Source organism: Chenopodium album, chromosome 5 (genome assembly GCF_948465745.1).
Source record: "Chenopodium album chromosome 5, dcCheAlbu1.1, whole genome shotgun sequence".
Classification (NCBI taxonomy): Eukaryota; Viridiplantae; Streptophyta; class Magnoliopsida; order Caryophyllales; family Amaranthaceae; genus Chenopodium; species Chenopodium album.
In genome coordinates this window covers 11964627-11980449 of record NC_137838.1, presented here as the reverse complement: position 1 = coordinate 11980449, position 15823 = coordinate 11964627, and the positions used below count along the sequence as shown (strand labels likewise).

At 37.0% G+C, this 15823-nt stretch overlaps 2 protein-coding genes across 3 annotated transcripts; one reads left to right on the top strand and one right to left on the bottom strand.

Moving 5' to 3' along the window:
* Nucleotides 1–232: 232 nt before the first annotated feature.
* Nucleotides 233–6252, top strand: LOC145632595 (type I inositol polyphosphate 5-phosphatase 13-like). The gene is made up of 11 exons (XM_081684949.1): nt 233–1136; nt 1785–2037; nt 2269–3079; nt 3351–3475; nt 3753–3837; nt 3986–4151; nt 4251–4291; nt 4406–4673; nt 4759–4882; nt 4993–5353; nt 5582–6252. Exons 1-11 carry the CDS (start codon nt 233–235, stop codon nt 5921–5923), a joined length of 3480 nt encoding a protein of 1159 aa, XP_081541075.1. The 3' UTR covers nt 5924–6252.
* Nucleotides 6253–6504: 252 nt separating this feature from the next.
* On the bottom strand, nt 6505–10149 carry LOC145631913 (ankyrin repeat-containing protein At5g02620-like). Of its 2 annotated transcripts, none has more exons than XM_081684142.1 (4): nt 9951–10149; nt 9166–9791; nt 7844–8253; nt 6505–7604 (listed from the first exon to the last, which is right to left on the bottom strand). In XM_081684142.1, exons 2-4 carry the CDS (start codon nt 9710–9712, stop codon nt 6741–6743), a joined length of 1821 nt encoding a protein of 606 aa, XP_081540268.1. In that variant the 5' UTR covers nt 9713–9791; nt 9951–10149; the 3' UTR covers nt 6505–6740. The 2 variants fall into 2 exon arrangements, with proteins under 2 accessions (XP_081540268.1, XP_081540269.1); XM_081684143.1 differs by having other exon boundaries at nt 9166–9752.
* Between the last annotated feature and the right edge of the window lie 5674 nt (nt 10150–15823).

Below are 15823 nucleotides of genomic sequence, written 5' to 3'. Positions count from 1 at the left end.
CTTTCAAACCTTTCCTCGTCCTCTCCTTTCTCTCTTACCTTTCTTTCTCATTTCCACCCTCTCTCTCTCTCTTCCTAATTCTCCCATCTTCCTCCATTTCCACAAAATTCATCCTTTTATTAATTATTATTATTTTCATTTTTACTTTTAATTCTTAATTATTTTTTAATTTTATTTTTCTGTGATCAAGTTAATCAACCAGTTAGCAAAAGTCAAAGAATTCCCGCCATTAATGGACGACGAAGACCGCGACGTGTTATTATCTCTCCCAAACAATGGCGGCCCCGCCAACCGGAAAGCCCATTCTCTCAGCTCCCAACACCGCCATGGAACCACCGCTGCCACCGCCGGCGCCACCGCAACCGCCGCCGCCAACGACACCTCCTCAAAGCGGGCGAACCAGCTCCGAAACCATTCCCTTGACGAAGCACGAATCTCCAATGCAATGTCAAACCACCACCACCACCAACGCCACCTTGGTGGGCCGTTCTACAACGACTCCGACGACGATGGTGACTTCTTCCCTTACGCTTCCATCTCGTGTCCCGGTTCGAACCCGCGGTATGATCACTCCTTCTCGCTCCCTTCTACCACCATGTCATCCTCCTGTTCAAACAACACTGATGAAGATGATCAGCCCTCCGCAATGGCGGAGTTTACGGCCAGTGGCGGAACCGGGATTTTTAAGGCTCCGACGAGGTCTGCTGTGCACCCGACACGGCCCCCGGCATTGGAGCTCCGGCCTCACCCCTTGAGGGAGACTCAGGTGGGGAGATTCTTGCGTACCATAGGATGTACGGAGAGTCAGCTGTGGGCAGGGCAGGAGAATGGGGTGAGGTTCTGGTACTTTCGGGATGCTTACGAGGCCGGTACCGGTTTTGGCGGGAAAAGTAAAAGAGGGGATGAGGATACCTCGCCGTTTTATGAGTCGGCTGTGACTTCGCCTACGATGTGTATGGTGGTTGATCATGGGAATAGGCTTGTTTGGACTGGACATAAGGATGGTAAAATTCGGTCCTGGAAGATGGATCCGATTGAGAATGGTTCTGATGATTCGTCGTCACCACCGTTTCGTGAAGGTCTTGCTTGGCAGGCTCATAAGGGACCTGTTCTTGCCATGATCATGTCTTGCTATGGTAATTAAATCAAACAATTAAATCATTTTTTTTATTTCTTTGGTGAATATGAGCTGGATTTTTAAAATTAAATTCATGGAAAATGGTTGATTATGGTAATACATTATTCTGAATTTTGATGTTTTGGGATTGGTAAGGATGAAAATGGGTGGTTGAATTTGATTTACAGGATCAGGTTTTTGTTTTTTTTGAAGTAAAGTTCTTAATTTTATGTTTGGTGGGTGAATTTCTTAGGCAAATTATGTTATTATGATCGCCTTCATTTTTATTTTGTCAATATTTCAAAGACTTGATGATGAAATTTTGAACAATCTTTGTAGGATTGAAAATTAAAATGAAGTGGTTGAAAGAATGAGTTTAGTGGAGCAATACTTTCATATTTTCAATTATAGGATGTGATTGATAATAAAGATTGCTTGAATGTCATTTGTTCTATTTGAAGGAATTGTTGAAACAAACTTATAGTGGAGATAATCTTTAATGAGGTTGTCAACATTTTTGGTTGCAAGTTAATTTCTTGACTTCAATCTATTGATTGAAGGAATAATAAAAATTGGACAACTAACACTAGTTTGTTGAATTTAGAATTGATGTAATAATAAAAATGGGACAACACTTGTATAAACTTTGACTTTTCTGGTTCTGCAGGCGACCTATGGTCTGGTGGAGAAGGTGGTGTGATCAAAGTTTGGCCATGGGACTCGATAGAGAAATCGCTGTCTCTATCAGCAGAGGAAAAGCACATGGCTGCCTTGCTAGTTGAGAGGGCAAATGTGGACTTGAGGAGCCAAGTTACTGTGAATGGTGTATGCAACATCTCTTCTTCAGATATTAAGGCTATGCTGTCTGATCATGCTAGAGGAAGGGTGTGGTGTGCCACTTCTCTATCATTCTCATTATGGTATGCCCTCGCCTTCTTAATTTCTAACTTGCAGATCTTCTTTATGGTACCATATAATTATATTCTTTTCAGATGATTATACAAATATTTGAATCACAAGAAACTTGTCTTTTTTCTCTTTGTTATGAGATGAGTTGTATTACAAAGTTTTTGTAATAGTAAACTCATGTTTAATAGTGAAAATTGTGGCAATATTCAAGATATAAGCCTAATAATCGGTTTCTTATTTAGGGATGCTCGTACCAAGGAACTTATTAAAGTGTTTAATATTGATGGCCAAGTTGAAAATCGAGCTGAGATGCCAGTGCCACAGGATCAACCACAGGTAGAGGATGAGATGAAAGTGAAGTTTGTTTCTCAGTCAAAGAAAGAAAAGCCTCAAGGGTTTTTGCAGAGATCACGTAATGCTTTAATGGGTGCAGCAGATGCTGTACGCCGAGTTGCTACAAGAGGTACAGGGGCATTTAATGAAGATAACAAGAAGACTGAGGCGCTAGTGTTAACTACTGATGGAACGATTTGGAGTGGAGGTTCACATGGCTTAATTTTGCAATGGGATTCAAATGGAAACCGTGTCCAAGATTTTAATCATCATCCTTCTGCTGTTCTATGCTTTTGCACCCATGGTCCAAGGATATGGGTAGGATATGCTAGTGGTGTAGTTCAGCTGTTGGACCTTGAAGGAAATCTTTTAGCAGGGTGGGTTGCTCATAGCAGTCCGGTTATAAAGATGGCAATAGGTGGAGGTTACGTCTTCAGCATGGCTATTCATGGTGGTATACGTGGATGGCACCTTATGTCCCCTGGGCCAATCGACAATATAATACGTTCTGCATTGTCTTCAAAAGAGTTGACATACACGAGAGGAGAAAGTATAAAGATGTTAGTTGGATCATGGAATGTTGGTCAAGGGAAAGCCAACCCTGAAGCACTCAGAACATGGCTAGGTTCTGTAGTATCAGATGTTGGAATTGTTGTGGTTGGGTTGCAAGAAGTGGAAATGGGAGCTGGCTTTCTTGCCATGTCTGCAGCAAAAGAAACTGTGAGAATCCCCCTTTTTTTCTGTATATTTTCTGACATTTCTATTGAATTCTGCAACAAAACTACTTAAAAAACATAAACATATCAGATTACTATATATATACTTCATATATGGTAACCAACTAGATATAAAGTCTATACAGTCTAATATTATGCTTATCAGTATGTTCTACTGTTACATAAAGGTAGTTGGAATGAACAATTTCAATGTTTAAAGTAAGAAAGTCAAAAGCAACTTTTAGATGTTTTCTTAACTTCTCTTGTACATACAGGTAGGACTAGAAGGGAGTGCCATTGGGCAGCATTGGCAAGAAGCTATTGGTAAGGTCTTAGATGAAGGAATCGCTTTTGAGCGTGTAGGTTCACGACAGCTTGCTGGTTTGCTCATAGCTATCTGGTAACTATGCATGACTGTTTAATCCTGATGTTAACCTCCTTGTATCAACAACTTACATTCTTACCTCTTCTACCAGTTCTTTGATTGAACATAACTCATTGCTGCCATGATACATTCATGGTCGCTGTTCTGCTTTTTGGTATATAAAGGGCCACAAAGGGCAATCATGTAGACGGGGTTTGATTCTAGACTAAGACCCGATACTTAACCAACTATGCTACTTTGATTGGCATCCCATCTTCCATGTATGTATGATGATCTTTATTCTACGTTTCAGGGTAAGAAAGAATTTGAGGATGCATGCTGGAGACCTTGATGTTGCAGCAGTTGCTTGTGGTTTTGGCCGAACAATTGGTAACAAGGTAAACTCCTTCTTTTCAGTATTGCTCATGTAGCCCTTTACGCAATAGCCTTACATACGAAGTTTATGCAAGCATACCTTGCATTTATAGTTCAAGGAAAATTGGCAAGCCTCTAATCTTACACATTGATTTTAAACCTTATTTGCAGGGAGGAGTTGGATTAAGGTTGAGAATCCATGATAGAATAATATGTTTCGTGAACTGTCACTTAGCTGCGCATTTGGAAGCAGTGAATCGTCGTAATGCAGATTTTGACCATATCTTCCGATCAATGGTCTTTTCTCGGCAATCTCACTTGCTTAACGTTGCTGCTGGTATGCGATGTCTGCTTTTGTATTGCCTTCTTGCCTTATGCATATATTTATTTTGGCTACTTTATCGTTCTGGCTTCCCATTGCTCCTCTGTCTTGCAGCTGGAGCTTCTTCTGCATCTCAAGTGCTTCGAACTGCTAATGTATGTGACAATGTGATTACTACTATTTGTTCAAATTGATTCCATATAGTAGAAGTTTTCAGCTTCTTTAGACTGGTGAACTTTTGATTAAGCTCTATGTGCCTGTGCTTGCAGGGTGCTAATGGGAATTCTGAAGAGGCGAGGACTGATTTATCCGAAGCAGACATGGTTGTGTTTCTCGGTGATTTTAATTATAGGCTCTTTGGAATATCATACGACGAAGCAAGAGATTTTGTTTCCCAAAGAAGTTTCGATTGGCTAAGAGAAAAGGATCAGCTTCGAGCTGAAATGAAAGCTGGTAAAGTTTTCCAAGGAATGCGTGAGGCCATGATTAAATTTCCTCCAACTTACAAATTTGAAAGGAATGTACCTGGGTTAGGAGGTAATCATTTTTCCGGTTGATGATGTTGTTGTGCTTAAGTTCCACTCTTTCATCTCATTTCACACAATCTTTTATCTGATATCAGGCTATGATTCTGGTGAGAAGAAGCGTATTCCTGCTTGGTGTGACAGAGTAATATACCGTGATTGTCGTAATGGTCCTGTATCAGAGTGCAATTTGAACTGCCCAATACTTGCCTCAATTCAAATGTATGTTTATTTGGAACTATATTCTACAAAGGCCCTGAAACCAAAAGCCAAATTTCTTATAATTACTGCGCTCCCCTTCGACAAACTCACACTCACTCTTCCTATAACAGGTATGAAGCCTGCATGGATGTTAATGACAGTGATCATAAACCTGTCCGATGTAAATTCAGTGTTCGTCTAGCAAGAGTAGAAAGATCAGTTAGAAGGAACGAGTTTGGTGAGGTTATGAATACCAGTGACGAAGTTAAGACACTGCTAAAAGAATATTCTGAGATACCTGAAACAATAGTTAGCACAGGTAGCATAACTCTTCAAAACCAGGAAAGTTCTGTCCTCCAGATTACTAACAAGAGCAAAGACGAAAAGGCAGTGTTTGATATCCAATGCGAGGGTCAATGCACTATCAATGTCACTGGGGAACCCACTGAACTTCGTCCAAGAGCTTCCTTTGGCTTTCCTTCTTGGCTTGAGGTAATGTTTCACATAGTTAGTGTGATGGCTAATAAACAACTATCACAGGAACACCGCCTTTTTTTTTACCTCGTGACTTTTTAAGTAGGTATTGTTATTGGGCAGGGAATTCATCAGGCATATCATTGTTAGGATTGACATAAAATAGTTGCTGACAGTTTTATAGAAGTATTATCTTCTTTCATATTTGAAATCTATGTGCATAAAAATGGTGCTTAATATTTGCAGATCACGCCTGCATGTGGTTTGATTTACCCGGAGCAAAGCATGGATGTCACAGTGCGACATACAGAGTTCCACACATTGGGAGATTTAGTTGAAGGTGTTCCTCAAAACTGGTGGTCTGAAGACACCAGAGATAAGGAAGCCGTTTTGACAGTTAAAGTTCGATGCAGTAGCTTAATGGAGTTTAGAACACACAGGATCCGTGTACGCCATTGCTACTCAGCAAGGACAGTTCGATTTGACTCAAGAACAAACAGCTCTTCTAGGAGGGGAAATAACAGTTACCACTACCGAACAGAGAGCCAACGTCGTGATAATAACCCTGACATGGTTGATCGTGGTTGATGTCAAGGGGAGTCCTAAAAGAAGTCCCTCGTAATTAAAGAACTAGATTTTCCGGAAGCCTTCTTTTATCCACTGGGGTGGAATTGGAAATGTGTTTGCAATTCTTACTTAGAATGACCTAACATCTGACTGTAAATACATGGAACCAGTCGCGGTACCTGCACTTGGAAGAGCTTTGCATCGGTTGTAGGATTCATATCTTCATCTATTCATTTGATTCTTTATTCTTTATTTAGCCGCAGGAGTTTCTTTTTTCATTTATCATGAAAACACTGTAATGTTAAAAATCTAATGGTTTCGGTGTAAAGAAGTGTAGTAAACAAAATATGTAGGTGGTAAAATGTTGCACTTAATTAACCATGAAAGGCTGAAATAGTAAAAGTTCATTATTGCTTCCTCCAGTTGTGCATTTTGTTGCACTCTGGTGTTGTTTACTAGTACTAGCCAATTAGATTTGATCAATCAAATTCACTTTCATTTTTGGATCGGGTGTAGTTAACTCTCTAGTCTTAACACATCTTTATTTTACAGCAGCTGCTGTAAAAACTGAAATCTGACAAACTGAAATCAAGAATTGTAACTGGTTCACCAAAAATCAAGAATATATTGACAATAAGCGCCATCATAAAGATGACCAGCAATAGGTTTAATTGCATTAGAGAGATTACATTACAGCTAGAAAATTGATCCACTGCCTGTCCTGAAAGACAGTCCTTGTCAGGCTAATGGTATGGATCATTTTTTAATACAAGGCGATCAGGCATAATTACACAAAATTATACATAGCTATTTTTTCTGGATTTGAACTTCTGAATTATTAAAGTACATACATTTTCTTATACTCAGTGCTCAAGAATTCTGGATCTGATTCAGCCACTGACATAGAATAGGAATGTGACTTGCTCTCAGCTTTCTTCAACCGTCTGGATTTTGATTCACTCAACCTATGCACAATCACACAGTAGAACATGGAGCCAAGGATTGGAATCATAATCACAGCTCCAATGACTGTTGCCCATATAGCAAGCCACTTATTATGCCGGCCAACCACCACATAAGAGAGAGCAATGAATGCAACTGAGATGCAGACACAAGCCACCCACATCAGTTTGTTTATCACAAACATGAGCTGCCTTTTCGCTTTCTGTTCAATGACTACCACAGATGTCTGGACTACAACAACAGCAAGTGAGATGAACAATGCCACACTGTCAAACACAAAGAATATGATGAATGCCTTATTATTGGCAATATAAGCTTGACCAACAGATTCCCCGGGCTCCTTTGTCTCCAGATATTGGCCAGGAACTTGGAAAATAGCCGCAAAAGCAACAGTTGCTATGAGAACAGCGACAACCGTAGCATTGTTTATCGCATTGTTCAGACCGTTGGTATGAAGTTTCTTGAGCTTCTTCGCAATCTTTTGGACCCTAACATCAGTTTGATGGGTTTGTTGCAGCTGCGACTTCACGTTGTGTTTGATGTCACTCACAGTTTGCTTAAGTTGCTTCTCTGTGCTTGGAGGCTTCCCAAGTTCTTTTGCACTGAGTGCTCCAGCCTCTCTTAATACTGTAACTAGCTCTGGTGGTCCAACTTTTTCAGCAATATCAAGCACAGTCTCCCCTGCTTTATTGATTGCATTGATGTTTATGCCTTCAAACTGTAGAAGGCAACTGACAATCTGCAATTTTAAATGGTTCACATATTTAAGGCTGTTCAGTCCAGACATTACAGAACTCAGGTATCACCTAATTTACGATACAAAAAATTCCAGATGCATCACTTGCTAAATGATCACACAAATCGACACAACCATGCTATGATTTGGCCTATATACCATGTTGATAACAATGCACAAGGTTTACCTAGAAAGTCAGGAACTACTGTGGGAGATGGGAATTGTAAGGATGAAGAAATAACCTGGGCACGACCCTTCTTTGCTGCAATGTGTAACGCTGTGTTTCCCTTGTTATCTTCCAGACTCAAGATGGAAGGATCGGGTTTAAGCAACTCAATAACAATGTCTTGATTTTGGCCTTTCACGGCCATATGAAGTGCTGCTTGACCTTTTCTATCAGCCCTGAAGCCAATACTTGGATCCTTTTGTAAAAGGGCCTTGACCACTTCCAAATATCCCTTTCTTGCAGCAGAATGGAGGACTGTCTTACCATTATTTCTGGCTATTTTAGCAAGGTTTGAATCAGTTTCTAAGAGAAGATTCACGACATCAATATTTCCCTGAGTAGCAGCTGTGTGTAATGCTGTTGTGTTAGATGGGTCGGTTGTCATGGCCAAGTTTGGGAAAGTACTGAGAAGTTCCTTAAGCACCTCTGCGTAATTAACAGCCGCATCAGTAAGAGATTAAGCAGCACTAACCAAACATTCAATATGTAATTCAACTACTGCAACAAGTCACAGGCAATCATCAACTTGGACACCATAAGAACATATGCTTAGCAAGTACAGAACAAATCTGTCAAATCTACACAACAAAACAATTTCCAAAGGCAGACTGCATCCTCAAATCAGAAAAACCATCAACTGATTCCAGCTCAAAGGATTCATAAGAATAACAAAAAAATAAAAAACCCAAGAACTAGAACTTCATGGCATATAAGTTATAGGCCATTCAAAATTTTAATCATAGATGTTAAATCATCCCTTTCAAGTACACTTGCTAAAAGGCCCTAACTGCTGTATACCAAAGCCAAATTGCAGAACATTGACAAGGCAAATAGCTAAATAGGAATACATAGTTTAGGCATATTTGTGGATCTGCTTATACATTTTGTTTTTGCTTTCCCTTGTCCATTAATTACAACAAGAACCAAGTATCACTATGGGGCTAAATGTACAAAGCATCACACCAGAACACTTGACAGTAATTAGTCGAAACTAGTAAAGGGATCATTTCCACAACAAAAGTTTCTAATTTGATTATGCTACAACTGCTACCCCCTAATAGCCTTTTGAAGCTGCTGTCCAAACATAATTAAAAGTATCATAAGAGACAGAATGATAATCTCAGTTGATAAGGATGCTGGCCAGTAAATACAAGATTACAAGTATATAGTAATCACAAAACAAGGTTGATTAACATGTTAAAAAAGAAATACACACTTTGACATGGTTAATAATTAGACGGACATACAACAACATAAGTCAAAGCCAAACCAAAGCATTACTGTTGAGTATGAACTTATACAAGAACAATGTTTCGCCAAAGGAATCGAAATCCTTACCAATATGACCTTGTCTAGCAGCAATATGAAAAGGATCATAACCACTCCTAGCTCCTATTGATGCTGTATCCAAGTCCAAATGCTTCAAAAATTCGGCAACCACCATAGCATGCCCATTCTCAGCAGCAACATAAAGAGGAGTTTCTCCTTCTTGATTTTGCTTACAAAGCAGCTTCTTACAATCACTAGTCTCACAATTTTGAAACATCTCTTTGATTTTACCCAAATTACCAGCTCTAGCAAACAAATGAAGGGGCGAATCGCCTCGTTTACCCGGGGATTCTTTGCTTTTCCTCCTCTCATTGCCACCAAAGCTAAATTGCCTCTCCATCTTCAAATGAAAACTCTTCTGTTTCTCCAACAATCCACGAAAACTCTTCTGTTTCTCCATTACACTGCCTCGAAAACTCCCATTTTTCTCCATAGTTTTGCCAGAACTCTCAGGTTTCTCCCCAACATTTCGAAAGCTTACTTGTTTCTCTATCACCCGTCTCATACTCGATTGTTTCTCCATTGTTTTACCTCCTAAATCCCCCACTTTCTCCATAATTAAGCTCCAATTTTGTTTCTAAATACTCCCTTTTAATCTGCTCAAAACCCCAATTTCAATTTCAAGAATACATCTCCTATCAAATTGAAAAGTGCCCATTTAAGATATCAAATCATACTAAAAAACTGGCAATCAAATTTGCAGAAACTCAAATTCAACAAAATCCCAGAAAAACCCACAAATTCAATAATCAATTACACAATTCAAATTACTGTATCAAGAAGAAAAATCTAACCTTTCAGCTCAAACAGTCAAGGAAAAAGCAATCACCAAACCCAGAAATTCAGTCAACATATTGCGCAGTTAGGCAGAGACCAAAATCATCCTGTTGAAATTGATGTTGAAAAATCAAGCTCCTAACAATTATATCTACTACTCTCCATTAATAGAATTAAATTAAAGTACGAAAATTAATTTGGAAAATGATTATTACTAGGTTTATGAATACTGAATAGATTTAATTTGTTTGAGAGGTGACAGTTTTTGTAGTGTAGTGTTGCTCCCACATGCTTTTTCTTTTTTGATTACACTAGTATGACAAAATTGATGATGGATTCCGTTAATTTTTTTTATTTTTTTTATAGTATATAAAATGTCTAAAATTGGGTTGTCTACATTGTTTTTAGGGGTGAAAGTATTCGGATTTAAACCGAAGCGAACCGAAAGCCAAACCGAATTAGTAATTCGGTTTGGATTTTATAAGAATTCGGATTGGATTAGATTGGAAAATATAAAAAATATGGATTATGGATTTAATTCGGTTTGGGGTTTAATATAACCGAAAACCAAATTACAAACCGAATTTCGACCCAATACTTTAAGCCCATTTTCTTTTTCAAATTATACAACCACTTTCCCCTTTCATATATAAACTTTAAAAAAAAAAAAAAAAACCTAATTCTCAATTCTCCTTTCTCAATATCTTACTCTCTCACAAAAAATGTAGTTAACAAGAAATGATTGTAGGAATTTTAAGGGTGAAATTCGAGTTTTGGATTTAAATGTTGCAAAAGAAAGGAACAAATTTCGGTTTAGATTGAATTCTAATTTGAAAAACTGAATTAATTCGGTTTGGATTGGATTGGATTGAATCTTAATTCGGTTTGGATCCAGATTGAGATTTCTGAAACTGAATTAATTCGGATTGGATTCGGTTTTGGCTATAATCCAAACCGCAAACCAAACTTTCACCCCTAATTGTTTTTAAAAAAATTAAAAAATTGGGTTGTCTAAATACTTCAGTAATTTACTTAACTAATTCCCTCCATTTTTTTTAATCATTGCCTTGTAGAGCAATTTTTACTATTTTTTTTTTTTTTTTGTGTTCCACCCAATTCACCCTTTGGGTTATTCCGGATTCAGGGATCAGTCTTGGGTGGTTAGATTTCAGTCCCCTCCCGATTGTTATTACGAGAGATCGAACACGAGTTCTTCCTACCAAAGTACCAAGTATAGTCACAATCACCACTACACCAAACAACCAACTGGATAGAGCAATTTTTACTATGAGTTAAGTTCAAATTGCATACATTGACTTGTTATACTGTATGTATTTAATTCCATTACTTGTTAAAAAAGTGACATATTTAATATATCTATTTTTTCTCATTTAATTTAAACTGGATTTTTTTAATCTAATTTGATTGTTTGAGTTAATTTAACCTTGAGTCATTGAGCTATTATATACCTATCTATCTATACTTAGTTAGTATTTAAAAACAAAAACCATCATCCCTATAATGCCACATGTACATTTCATTTTTTTTTTCTTCAATGCCACATGTCACTTCATTTAATCTTTCTTTTTTAAATCTCTTTTCTCATATGAAAAAAAAAAAAAAAACTTTAATTCAATACATGTATAAATTATTGAATGTTGTTTGGTTTACTTTCCTCCTGTTTTAATTTCTACTACAATTGCATTCAATTTTCATCTCTTCTTCTCCTCTATAAACTATTCATTTGCCAATATAAATATATTAATAAATAATTATTTATATAGTATACCTATAAATAAACCGTGCATTGCACGGGCCAGAAGACTAGTTGTACATAATAAGAGGTCTTATTAAATTTGTATTTTGTGTTGATGTGTGATTTCAAAATATATGATTTTCATAAAAAAAATTTCCTTTATGAAATCAAAAAGATTTAGCTATAAAATATCGTAGATAAAGCGATAAGGTCTAATCTGAACTTATTTTTTATGAGCTCATCGCAAATTAAGATACTTAATACGGAGTATTTAAATAGAATGAATGAAACATACTTAAGCGTGCTAAAAAAAACGTAAATATACTTACTAAGTGGGGTTGGTTAGAAGTGAGAGAGCGAGGTTGCTAGGGGAAAAACTGCACCAAATAAGTAGTCTCAAAGGGAAGTCATGGCAATAAAAAGGGAAAAAAAAAAAAAAAAGTATTAGGGTACAAGTGAAGAAAATTTAAAGTTTAATAAATATAAATAAATATATAATTAAATAAGTTTTTTTTTTTTAAGAAAAGAAAAGAAAAGTGGGACTTTGACTCCTAGAGAGTGACTACCATGTATCCACTTATCCATAAAATGATGGCTGCTAAATGTGCTAATCGTGAAGACCGCTAACAATGAGGTTAAACCAACTAAATTTTGTAGGGACATATAGGCCATCTCACTCCACTTCAAAATAATAATTTTAATTAGTAAAAATAAGTTAATTTAATAAAAATAATTTTAATTCAGCAAAAATAAGTTAATTTTAGCAAAAATAAGTTTAATTTAGCAAAAATCAGTAAATTTAAAAAGGAAATATAACAGAAAATCAGTTTTAACAAAAAATAAAAAATTTCGACAAAAATATTTTTAGTTCATTAAAGTTAAATTCGATTCAACAAAATAAGGTGAAGTGAATGAGACCATAGTGTGGAGGTAGTCTCGCTTACAAAGCATCTTCCTACAATCACTAGATGATTCTCGAGCTATGTTCGGTTTTCTAAATTATTGATAGTTGAAATGTAGAAGTTTTTTAAAAATATAACGTCAATAATAATAATAATAATAATAATAATAATAGTCTTAAAAATAATTATTGTATAATAATTTATCTATAACTTCACTATTACCAAAGTAATTACCGTCAATATTGTCATTGTCCATGTGTCGTTTTCTTATAAAAAAAAATAAAAAAAAAAAAAAAAAATCCCCGCCAAATTCTTTTCAAAGTAGAGCTAATGTTCGGAAGTGATAAATTATACATTTTTCTAAAAGCTTTTATGACTAAATTGGCCAACTATACAATTTTTTATGGAGTAAAAATAATTGATGGTTGGTCTCTAGCTTCCACCTTTTATTTCCTCCATAAAATAATCTCCTACATTTCATTAGTGATTGTAGAATATGGCTTTCCTTCTCTTTATTAATTCTTCAAATTTGCTATAATATATCAAAAACGAATGCTAATTATATCTATGTAGTTAATTAGTACGTATATGCTTCATTTTGGCTCTATTAATCTTATGAGAATGATCACAATTTATTATGTTTTTGTTAAAATATTTATTTTTTTTTTTTTTTTGAAAGGGGGAGATTAAAATTCATTAATAATAAGTCATACGGCACTTACATAAGAAATCGTAATCGAACAATACAAAGACAAAAGAACCAATTACAAGTTCGAAGTAAAATAAACTACAATTGCACGCGCAAAATGACTTTCTGAAATACCCTTGACTCATATAATGCTGTCCTATGCGGCCTCTTGCAAGGGGGTCTGGCAATAAGTTGTAGTTTCTGACGTGAACCTTCATTGACCCAGAATCCTGTACTCCTCGACCTGAAATCAAAATTAGTGTCGTACACTTCACCATTGACAAGGCAATCTCCGATTCAAACACGGATTTCAGCATGGAAGCATAACCCTTCAGCCCAAACCAACAAAAGATCAAACCAAAGCCCCATAGCCAAAAAACCCGACTCAAATCCTGCACCAGAAGATCGGCACACCGATCTGCATTCCCCATAGCACACCAACACACCACACAAAAAGAAAAAATAACAAACCCAACTCAACCACACACACAAAGACGGAAAAAAGAGACCCAAACACCACACACACCACTAAAAGAAAAATCAGAAGGAAACTTGAAAACAAGAACTACGAACGTAACCCTAACAACCCACTCCGCAGCCAATCCGAGCACCACCACCAAAGCTCCGAGGTTCACCAACCCAACCCACATACCGCCGGACTGTAAAGCCCGAACCGCCGAGACCCGCCCGAGAAGCCCAAACCCCACAAACCCCTGAACCGCGGCAACGACGGCTGGAAACACCAGACTGAGAACGGCCCTATGCAAGGGACTCGGAGGGAGATAACTCTCCCTCCCCATTCTCCTACAAAACGTCGCGACGACGGGCAAAGCGGTGGAGCAGAGGCACGACGGGGAAGCGGAAAAGAAGGACGGCGGCAAGTCGGCTGCAAGGCCGGTGAGGAAAAGAGGCGGCCGAAAAGGGGGAGCGGCGCAAGTTGCAAGACCGACCGGACAAAAAACCAAAACGAGAAAAGAAAAAAACACCCTAAAGAAGTAGATCGGAGGCTCGCCGACGTTGTGGCATGGGCGATGAGCCGCACGCCAGCTGGCGAGCCTCATGGCCGGAGGAATTTTGAGAAAAACGGTAGGGTTTTTGTTTTGGGAGAGAGAATTCTCTGAAGACCTGTCAAAATTTAAATATTTAAATTAATTACACACTTATAAGTAATTCATTTTTAAAACAGTGCATCGCAAAAGACTAACCTAGTATGTATGTATGTATGTATGTATGTATGTATGTATGTATATATATATATATAATGAATAATCTAGGCAAATTAATGCTTCTGCATAGAATAAAATAAAGAGTAGAGTTTAGGAGGAAATATTGATTTAAAAAAAAAAAAAAAAAAAAAGGATATTCCCCCCAAAAAAACTCCAAATTAGGGTTTATTCACATTTACTTAATTTCAATTCAGTTCAGCTCCAATCAGTTTAGTTCAGCTCAATTCAATATGTTAAATTGTGACTCAAAATCTAGTAGGGTTGACTTTGAACGCAGATATCTCTCAAACTACAAGTGATTTTGAGGTTATTCGAGTTGGAAGTGATAGTTTGGTTCAAGAGCTTTCCAACGATAGGTCATATGCCCAATTTCGATAAGAAACGAGAAAGTTATGACCGTTTTACGAAAATCTGACGAAGCTGGAAATTTGCAATGAGGCTACGAGCTATAGCTCTATGCGAGTGAGCTATAGCTCGGCCCTATGAGGACTTGCGGCAGGCATGAGCTAGCTGCCGAGCTATAGCTTGGTAGTTAGGTTATTCTAGGATAATTGATGGAATATTTCCTAAAATTATATCTTTTCTATGACGGCTATTTGAGTAATACTTGGGAAACAATCTTAGGGTTTTATTAGGGTTTCCTTATGTTATAAAAGGACCCTTTAGTTGATCATTTAGATCATACCTTTTTTGAGCCATTAGATTTAGGACTCCTTGTATTATTCTCTTGTTTCTTTCTCCATTATAGTGAAGAAGCTCTCGAATCCCCCACCCGTGGATGTAGGTCTATTTTAACCGAACCACGTAAATTCTTGTGTTCTTGTTTATCTTCTTTAATTTATTGTTTTTCTCGTCCTTAATTTCATTGACTTGTTCCGCATTAGTCAAACACAATTACACCCTTATTTCCTAACACAATAAATGTGAACGAACCCTTAGTATAGAGTAATAGATATTAGGGTATATTGGTCATTTTATGTGAAACCTTAAATGTCAATGATGTCTTTTATAGTTTTATGTATCCCTATTTTGTAAAATAAAGGGAAGGAAAGTGGAAAGTTGGTGTACAGTTTTTGAACTACCGAAATCACCCCTAAAAACTTTGCTAGATGTTACCACAATTTAGAATCTTTCCAAATTAAAAAAAAAAAGGTATTAAATGAAAACTCAAAAGATTTATAAAATTAAAATCAATCAATCAATCATACTATACTTACTATATACTAAAAGACACACCAGCAATAACACGTGTCACCTTACATAAATTTCTTCCAAAATTTAGGAAAAAAAAATCATAAAATAATATATTTACCAACTT